Source organism: Pocillopora verrucosa, chromosome 1 (genome assembly GCF_036669915.1).
Source record: "Pocillopora verrucosa isolate sample1 chromosome 1, ASM3666991v2, whole genome shotgun sequence".
Taxonomy (NCBI): domain Eukaryota; kingdom Metazoa; phylum Cnidaria; class Anthozoa; order Scleractinia; family Pocilloporidae; genus Pocillopora; species Pocillopora verrucosa.
This window is the reverse complement of record NC_089312.1, coordinates 530,637-540,737: the sequence shown is the minus strand read 5'-3', so window position 1 is coordinate 540,737 and position 10,101 is coordinate 530,637. Positions and strand designations below refer to the sequence as shown.

The 10,101-nt window shown below is 37.4% G+C and overlaps 1 protein-coding gene across 4 annotated transcripts; it reads left to right on the top strand.

Annotated features, from left to right (window-relative positions):
- The first annotated feature begins 1,363 nt into the window (after positions 1-1,363).
- On the top strand, positions 1,364-8,994 carry LOC131785505 (ficolin-1-like). 4 transcript variants are annotated; one of them, XM_066171150.1, is made up of 7 exons: positions 1,364-1,401; positions 2,467-2,518; positions 3,603-3,667; positions 4,984-5,373; positions 6,257-6,371; positions 7,283-7,697; positions 8,687-8,994. In XM_066171150.1, exons 4-7 carry the CDS (start codon positions 5,053-5,055, stop codon positions 8,913-8,915), a joined length of 1,080 nt encoding a protein of 359 aa, XP_066027247.1. In that variant the 5' UTR covers positions 1,364-1,401; positions 2,467-2,518; positions 3,603-3,667; positions 4,984-5,052; the 3' UTR covers positions 8,916-8,994. The 4 variants fall into 4 exon arrangements, with proteins under 4 accessions (XP_066027247.1, XP_058958388.2, XP_066027242.1 ...); XM_059102405.2 differs by lacking the exon at positions 1,364-1,401 and adding an exon at positions 1,586-1,632 and having other exon boundaries at positions 2,404-2,518; positions 4,984-5,193; XM_066171145.1 differs by lacking the exon at positions 1,364-1,401 and adding an exon at positions 1,586-1,632 and having other exon boundaries at positions 2,404-2,518.
- Positions 8,995-10,101: the final 1,107 nt, after the last annotated feature.

The window sequence follows — 10,101 nt, the reverse complement described above, 5'->3', positions numbered from 1 at the left end:
AATAAGTGCAAACCCGTTGATGACGCCATCGGGACACGTCCGATGACACGTTATCCAGAAAAAAAAAAAAGGTACGGTTCAGTTTCTTTTTAATCAGCAGTAATATCAGAAGAAATTCAAGCACCTGTTTACATTAGCATCTCTATCGATTAATTTCAAAAACATGAGGCTGAAAATTTCCATTGCTTAAAGATATGTGTATGATGTCTGCAAGAAGGTAGTACTCAATGACAACTGATTGATTGAAATATAGTAATTTACAGCAGCACACTGAAATAACTTCCTTAAGACATGAAGTGAGAGAGCACGAGGGTTGCAAGACAGTCGCTCGAGGTGCAGCTAAGAGCGACTCTAGTCTCTTGAGTGCTCTCAAAACTCAAGAAGAGTTCCATATCTTAAAGTACACACAGCTGACGTATAAACCAATTAATTTATAATATTTTTAACACTTTACTTTTTTCGTTGTATGAGGAAAATTCCCACTACTACGCTTTAAAGAGTTGTTTATACACTGTTTCAGGAAACATTTCGCCACACTTTAAACACTCTCGTTGGTAAAAAAAAAAAAAAAACTAAACAACACGTGGGTTTATGCCTGTAAATTATCTTTATTTTCTGATTAAATAAAAAATTCTCGAAATCTGAAAGAACAACGAAGGGGCTGTTTCACTGGCTAATTTACATCGGGCCTCATCCTAACCTTGTGTTACAGGCAATTCGACTTGAATAACTTAAGATGGCATCACTGAAGTGAGTTGAACTCTTCCTCCAAGAACCAAGGTAAGTAACATGCAGGCAATGTAAATAAATTTTATAACTATTGCCCATCTAGTCTTTAGATTTGAACGGCAATAATTCTGGATAACATCGCACATCGGGCATCGCACGGGCGTTCGGTCGCACTCTTATGACGTTGCTATGTATAGTTTCATCGGGCTCACAAAATATTTTAAATTTACCACATGAAATCTGTCTGTTTAGCTTTCATCTTTCAGCTTTGCTTCACTATTTTCTTATTACGTAACAATATTCGATGAGTCTCGGTGTTTTCCTGTGAATCGGCTCCAAATAGTAAGTGTCACTGATGTCTGACCTGTCTGCTGTAAAACAGAATATTTTCTGTAAGTTCAGTCATTTTTCGGAAGAATCCATTTAGAGCCATTGACTCTCCTGATAGAGAAAAGAAAGGAGGAAAGGAAAACCAGCGGATACTACAAAGTTTAAGCTGTGTAATACCACTGTGTGGGACATGACAAGACCAGCATGTAACTTAACTTTACCCATTTTTAACCCCTTTCCTCGTAGCCCTAACATAAATATTTTGCCTCCTTTCTTTGTCCTAACATTTCGAATTTCTGCTCTCAGTTATTTCGTCGCAAGATGCAAATCAGCAAAGAACAGGTTTGTTAAACCCTCAGGGGATTAACAAAATTACGCATAACGCGACACTACATTGTTCTTAAAAGGAAAAGGTAATCGATGCCAATATTTAAATGAAGACGGACGAGAAATAATCAGGCAATTTGTGCAAGTTTTTTATTTGAAAAAGGATGTGAAGTCATTATATTTTATTTTTTACATTTTGCAAGGTAAGGAAACTTTAACAGAGGTGTACTATTCGTCACGTTGAAGGTGTGTGTGAAGGAAGGCATGATTGTACAATTCCTTTTAACTTCCTGATGATTTGTTTCGTTCACAAACGAAGACAATCGAATGTTAACACCAAATTTAAAGCTTTTAACTTAGCCAGAGAATAAGAGGAAGACGCCTCAATGAAAGCGTTTTTAGAAAAAATAGAGGTTAGTTCAGGGAGTTCTTATCGACTGCACTCTGAGGATGAAAGGTCATGCCTGTCATAAAACTTTGGCCCCAGTAAAAAGAGGATGAGATATGAATGTCAACTGCATGAGCTACTCTGATCGGTTTGTTTGACTCAAAAATTTTACCGAATCTACAATTGTAAAACAAAGCCGTAATCCCTAAGGTAATCTATCGTTTTCGGTATTATTTTCTTTATCCAAGAACTGTGTGTACAACTAAGTATAGGGCTGTGCAGAAATCTTTCCTTTCCTCGCATCGTTAACCAATTTTAGATAGATTTTTTACGGAATTCATGGAAAGGTGAAAGGAGCCGATAGCTTCCAAACAAAAAATAATAAAAATTGCAAATGAAATTGAAATAAAAATAACCACGCACGATCCAAGAGCGCACATTTTTAGCAAAATAATCCTCATAAATGTGTGAATAAAAATTTCTTCAGTCAGATAGCGATTCCTTATCGTTGCGCAGTGCTTAAACTTGTCCCTAAAAATTAATTCTAATTATTCAGAAGAATGATAAGATCGAACGATATGAAGAACAGTAACGATAATAACTCTACGGTATTTTCTTTCTTCCAGCAGAGCGTTTGTAAGATGAGTGATTCGTTTTGTGGTAGCAATGGGTTGTGAATTTCCAACTATCAGGAAAACACTGCACAGTGAAGATATCGCGAAGGGTATTATGGACAGCCATGCAGTAAGTACATTTTAAAATATAATTGCCTAGTGTTTTAACCAGTGTAATATATATATATAGATAGATAGATAGATAGATAGATAGATAGATAGATACACAAAGGACAATGACAAGTACAATTCACGTGGACCACAAAGTATTGGAGTTGTACGGGTTCGTTGAGTAAAATTTAAGGGGGCAATGGCCCGCTTAATTCAAAAGCTTTTACTCAGCATTCTATTTAACTACTCTTAACACGTGCATGAAGAAGAAGTAAATTTCTAAGGAACAGGAAAACGACTTTTACGAAAATGTGCTAACATTTGAGAGGTGAAAATTAAATGCGAAGATACCACGAGACATAAATAATTCCCAAAATGCTGAGGGAATATACAAGACACGAAACACTCGTAGGAAAAAGGTTTACATCGACGCAAAATAAGACATACTGCTAAAAGGGCGTGAAACATGATATATAAATGGCAGCTAAAGTAATGATGCACGTGGAAAAACGAAACGATTAAGTGTAAATTAATTGGTGCAGATATATGAGACCTGTTTGTGAGAAAAAAAGAATTACACACTCACCACAGCAGTATGCATGAACGAAAACCGTTAATATTCTAATTTTAAATGAATGTTTAATATGTAGCTTCAAATAGAGTCAAGACAGACAAATTTGTAATAAACTGTGCACCAGAAGTAGGCATTGCAGAATTAATCTCACCGACTGCTAGAGACCTTTCGAGTGTTAGTGACTGTAGAAAGTTCCTGCGCCTTTTTTCCCTCCATGTTATAAAACAGAAGGTTTCCTCTTTGGATATCATTTTTACTATTACAACTATTATTGTTATTATCATAATAATTATTGTTATTATCATTAGTATTGTTATTAATTGCACCACCAGGTTCATAGGTTACTTATTTCGTTTTTTTCGTATTTCAACCGTTCAAAACCTCATTCGTTCAATCCGTTCAAAGTTCTATCCTTTGCTCTAAGAGTTCCGTGGCTCCTGTTTCCGTCGTCGTTTCTTTAAATTTCAATACAGAACGCGTAAATTTTGTTCATACTTTTTGGATACTGGATTTTCTGTCATAATTATAGATGCTGACAGCAGACAACCAGATTGAACAGGAGAGAGGGAAACAACCTGACAGCCGCGCAGTTTTGTCAGTTGTAGAACCTACTTATATGTGTGTTTTATTGGCAATGCTCTTTCAAATGCTGATTGATTTTGTTACAGATCTTTATAACTTGAATTGTTGGATTATCTGAGTCTAGAGTTAGGGGAGACACGTGTTTCTATGGTCAAACATTATACCGAGTGTTACTTTGTCCTCAATTCAACTGAAAAGACTGGAAAGCACGAAACACAAATCTGCGTGCATTTTACGTATTTTACTTTGCTTTTACCCTGTTGCAGTCATCTTATTTGTCGCACCTTTAGTTGTCATCTCATATCAAACATCTGTGCATGGATTAACTGTTAATTCTTATGGATCATATTTGTTCTTTGTTTTTGTATCATCATAAAGTTTAAAGCGAAGGATGAAGATACTGATTATTATGTTAAAAAAAAATGTGCCATCGAATATAAAGGAGCTTGGTGGTACAAGGGTTGCCATAGCTCTAATCAAAATGAATTACACCTGAGTAGTTCTTACTGTAATGGAGTCATCTGGGTAGAATTTCGAAGCCGTCATTATTCATTAAAACGCACCGAGATGAAAATCAAGAATCGAATATAATTCTTTGCAATAGAGGTTAGTTATTAAGATACTTTGCACCGTAAATAAAAAAATTAAGAGCAGTTTCACTTTTTGTAATGCCTTTAGCTGTTTGAGAGGTACTCAATTGTGGCTTGAGTTCATCTTTCTTTTAGATGTAAACTACTATAGAACCGAGAGACACATTTTTTTGTGGATTGAAATGCAGAAAAGTTGGCCGTGAAGATTGTAATTTTCGCGCATTTACGAGCCCTGAATAAGTTCTCTACAAGCGAGCTACTCTCGAACTCTGCACATATGATTAGCATCTCTCCATAATCTCTTCGTTAGCATATGGCTTGGAAGGTGGTGTTAAAAACTATGATTTTTCTGCGATTCTTTTTCACCCAATTGAAAAGCCACTTTTCCAGCCTCGTATTTGGTATGTTTTAATTTTATGTTTGGAATAATAAATCAATTTAGGTCTCACGAAGAGAGCTTCACAACAAATAGTCTTTTCCCAACTCAAGGGTGAATATAATTAAATCAGATGGGGAACTAACCGGTGTGAATAAAAGTTATGATCGTTGAGAATTCAAACGCAAAACTTCACTTTACATTTTTATCAGCATTTTCTGCATTTGACAGAGCTTCAATCACACGGCGAAAATTACAATCTTAACTTGAAAAGATGGCATGGCAAGCTATTGTAGATTATGCTTACCTACCGAGCGTCACTTATGCATAATTTACTTGGTTGTTTCATAATTTTTTGTCAGACTGCGGTAAGCGAATACCACTCGATGAAAACAGACCTCTACCTTTTCTGAACTCTTCAACATCTGACAATGCAGCTTTGGATACTAACTCTCGTCTGCAAAGCTGTCTCCGGTGTAAGCCGTATTTCTGAGCTAGACTGGGATGCCACAAACTTTGCTAAGGCAGTAGAGGGGAAAAAGCTAAATGGAAGCGTCATAAAAGAAATCGAGGTGAATTCTGAAACTGTTTGCCAGTTTGAGTGCGTCAGAGAAGTACGATGTAAGTCTTATAACTTTAGAAAAACGAAAACTAATGGGGAGAACTTCAAGTGCCAGCTGAGCGACTCTGATCGATTTTCTGGGATTGTTAATTTCACCGAAGATGAAGACTTTATTTACCGAGGACCACAGGTAAATTAAATTTCTGTAGGGTAAAGTACGTGGTACAAGAGAGTGCTTCATTTTTTGAAAGCATCCAAACAAAAATGAAAAAGCTGCAAAAGTTAAAGCTTAACCAAACAAAAGAAAATGGAAAGAAAATCAGAGCACATAACAAAGAATAAGCACCGATTCAGCAATGAGATCTACTTAAGACCTTGGATACTCAAGGCTGTAGATGTAAACAAGAGTTGTTCCGATTGATTGATTATAATTACAAGGAAAAATGCAAAACGTATAAAAAAAAGTGACGTTTTAGGCCTCTTAAAAGATTTGAAACACTCCCCTTATTATCTAAGAATTATTCTAAGCGGTTCTCCCGTTCATTCTACTCTCACTGACGGTAATATTTTAGCAGTCGGTTTTGTGAAAATATTTTCGTGGAAACGCCAGACTTTTTTATGCTGGTGTTGTCACAGTTAATCCAAAATAGTTCACCAATGAAACGAAGGAATCCTAGGGGACAGCTGGAAAGAGTAACGATTCCCCGTCGCTTAAATTTGCGTGGTAGGAAAATGTCCGAATTGTCGAAAAATCTTTAGACGAGTTTTTGAAAATTTGCAACAACCACAAACAAGTCAATAAAATGCACCTCTACTTATTTTTACAAACATTCCTACCCATCACCAAACTATAAAGTACGAGTATAGAATTAGTCAAGTCATAACTTCGTCCTTGTTAAGGGAAACGAAAATGTTACTCTCGCTGGAAGTCATCAAAGCTGACCGTATTAATGAACAGTTTAAAACTCGAAACACCTCCTACTTTTATCAGAATTTTCCACAAAATTCCTCTTTGAGACAGCAAGAAAATAACGAAAGAAAAAAGGTTCTCTAAAATAATCTATTCCATATAGAGTGCTTGTGAAGAGAACATTTCCCTGTGCAGCGACAAAGGAGTATGCATTCCCAACTACAAGGACGGCACAATAAGATGCAATTGTGACGATGGCTATTCAGGAAAACTATGCCGTAAGTACAATATAAAAAAACCCTCGCCTGGTTAGCTCATGTTGTAGAGCGCCGGAATGATGTGCGGGAAGTCGAAGGTTCAAGCCTCAGACCAGACCAACAGTCAGGGTCTTAAAGTCACTGAGGAGAATGTCCTGCCTTTGCTATAAAATGAACTTTAAATGGTTAAACATTCTAGTCTTCTCGGATGAGGCCGAAAAACCGCAGGTCCCGTTCCTGCATCTTCTCTGTACTCGTTACCAGGGGATGTTAACGAACCCGTGCACTTCTCGCAAAGGGTAGGGAACGCAGCTCCAAGTATTACATATGGTTCATTATGATGCATCATTTCCTTCAAAACTGTAAACAGCTCAACACAGTCTGGCCAAAGTCCCCCGAAAAGTGTTGTGAAGCGCCATGAGCTAATGGGTATGGCACTTTAGAAACCCTTTATTATATAAAGAGCAATTTTAGAACGAGTTTCGTACAACCAAAATAAAAATAATCCTAACGGCAAATAAGAAGAAAGGAAAATTATTTTAAGATGATGAGAACACAAAGGTAAAAACAAACAAACTACCAAAGCAAAGGAAAACGCGGGCGACCAAGCCGTGATCAGTTTTAGTTCTGCATCTGCACCGGTTTCTCGGATGGATAATGCCATCCACTGGATAAGTCGTTGTCCGGCGAATAGCGCAGAACTTTTTTTTTTTTAAACACCTATCCAATGGATAGCGATTTATCTCTAAGAAGGTGTTATCCGCTTTTTTAACAACTGAGCCCTAATTGGTTGAGAAAGTGGGTCGCAGTAAAGAAAAACAAAACAGTCCAGGATTACCTGTGATTACTCACTTGAAAATCGTTCTATTTGATCCTTGACCTGATTTCTTGCACGAAAAATGTGTCCTTTTACTTTTTCATATGACAAATAGGGCCCAAGAGCTGTACGCAACTGCTTCAAGATGGTTATAATTCCAGTGGCGAGTACACCATTAATCCAGATGGCGGCAAACCAATTCAAGTGTTATGTGACATGGATACCGATGGTGGGGGTTGGACCGTTTTTCAGAGACGTTTGGATGGCTCCGTTGACTTCTATCTTGGATGGGAATCCTACAAAAGAGGATTTGGAAATCTGAACAGAGAGTTCTGGCTCGGAAACGACAATCTTCACCGTTTGACTGCTGCTGATGACGTCAAGCTCAGAGTTGACCTGGAAGACTTTGATGGAAACATCAAGTACGCTGAGTACACGACTTTTAAGGTGACAAGTGAGGCAGATAAATACAGGCTTTTGATTGGAGGATACAGTGGCACGGCTGGTGACGCTATGACCAATAGACATAAGTAAGCAGAAATGGTTTTTTAGGACTGAACTGAAATTAGAGAGGGCTCCGTCATCTGTACAAGTATATTTTATAACGCAGCCTTTCTGTCAACCTGGGGCTGACCTCTTTACTGGTTTGCTGTGTTTTCTGATCGTTCGGGATAGAGTAGTCCTAAAAGGGTTTGTTGTCGGTAGTAATGGCTAACACAACCTGGGGGAAAGTCATCTTTAGAGTCAAATGAGGAGGTATTTCTCGTGTGTTAAAATTCTGGCCCATGCAACTGTTCGTTATTCTCAGATGTTATGGGAACTAGGCAAAACATTAGTCACCTTCTTCGACGAACGTTCTTCTCAACGTTATTCCTATCCAGACGATCAGACTTCACATTTAACTTTTGCGCGTGAGCTCAGACCATTTACTGTTTAATTGTATTACTATTAAAATTGGAAAGCATAAGTTTAACTTCTACTCCTCTCTCTCTCGCTTTGGCCGAAAACGAGGTAAGACTGCCAGGAACAGGACCAAGAACTTTAATTTGGTTTCAGATTTACAAAGTCTGAGAACATTTTCCTTCTACGTTCTTTGTGTTGATGGGGACCCTTGCACGGGAAAACTAGAGCTTAAATTGCTGAAGACAGGATAATGAGGGCAGCACACCTTGCAAACTTTATTCTCACTTATAATTATTTTCCATGGTTTTCCATAATCTAATGCCAGTCTCCCCGCCTGCCTGCGTGTTTGTTTGTGTGTGCCTGCCTACCCATCTGCCTGCGTGTCTGTTTGTCTGTCCGTCCGTCTGATTGTCTGTCTGTCACCTGACTGTCTCTCCTTCTATACAATCACCTATCATTTTGCACATTTATTTCTTTGAGCATGTCTCCTTGCCTTCCTGTTCGTTTGTCCACTTCTCTATTTAAACTGCTCCCAACGTGCCCCAGACGTTATATGGTTAGATAATTTACTTAAGACACACAACGAAATTAACCTCATTTGTAATTTTCTTTTCAGTAATATGCAATTTACTACGAAAGATCATGATAATGATAGACGTGGTAACAACTGCGCCCAAGTCTTCAAGGGTGCGTGGTGGTACAAGAACTGTCACGCATCCAATCTGAACGGATTGTACCTCAATGGTGCACATGCTTCCTATGCTGATGGAGTCAACTGGTATTATTTTAAAGGCCATTACTATTCACTAAAACGAACTGAGATGAAATTCAAAAGCAAAAAATAAACTTCCTTCCAACAAATTAACGATTACTCTGTGTAGTAGTAACACTTCGAGATTCGATTAAATGGTCATCTGCTGTCAACAACTAGTTCAATTTTCGGGAAAATAAAATAGATTAATCGTGTTCGCAATTTTCTGTCGGTGATCTGTGTTTTTCTTTCAAGGATCACGATAGTAAAGGATGAAAGTGGTGTGTATTTCATCAGGAGAGCCTCATGGTACAAATTATGCAAGTTGTTCAATCTGAGCGATTTGTTCCTCAAAGGACCACGTTCTTCATACTCATCCGAATGAGATGAAAGTTTAAATTTCAGCTAAAGGCTCTTTTTCAACTCTTTTCTAAAATTTTTGACATCTTGATAGTAATTGCTTGGCTCGCAAGGTTAACATTGCAAGTCAAACATCTCCTCAAGGGCTCAAATAAAGTTGACTAAAATTGATTGGAAATCTCATCTTACTTACCACGAAACTTCTTCCCTTAACTTAGCTCTAGTTCTCTTTCTACGTTTTTTTCTCCAAGAGATAAATGAAACTCTCTTGCTAAGGTAACGATGTACAACCAGGAATTTAGCTTTAACGGAAACTTCCAGCAATATCATTGAATTTAGTCACAAAGTTAAAATGATAAAAAACTTGCAATGGGGATCTTAGTATAAAAACAAAATAAAGGAACTCAAGGTCTCCATCTAATCCTCCATTTAATAAACATGCCACCGAAGGACAACTTCAGCCGTCATGTAATAACTTCAGACCCATTTGCTGAACAAGGGGGATCGCAAATTCTGATGTACAGCATTATCTTTTTTAAAATAATTATAAAACTGTTAGCAAGGACATATGACATCTCCACACTCTTATTTACATTATTATGGTGTAAGCTGGCTCTAATAAACTTCAAAGGTGAACTCAGAACTTGAAACTTAAATCGTTCATGATCCATTGCTTGCTTTTCCAAGTGACTTATTCTATCTTCTGTACCTGATTGTCTAATAAGCAATATCATGATTACAATTATGATTGTTGTGTTGCTTCCTTATCACCTCGCATGTGAATAAAAAAAGTTATGGATGCACCGAATCGCTAGAGGAGATCATCATTCTTCAAATTTTTAAATTTCAGACTAAAAGAAGAACCCCAGGAGAAACAATTTACGATGAATTAATTATGTGCAGTCAGGATTTTAATTGAG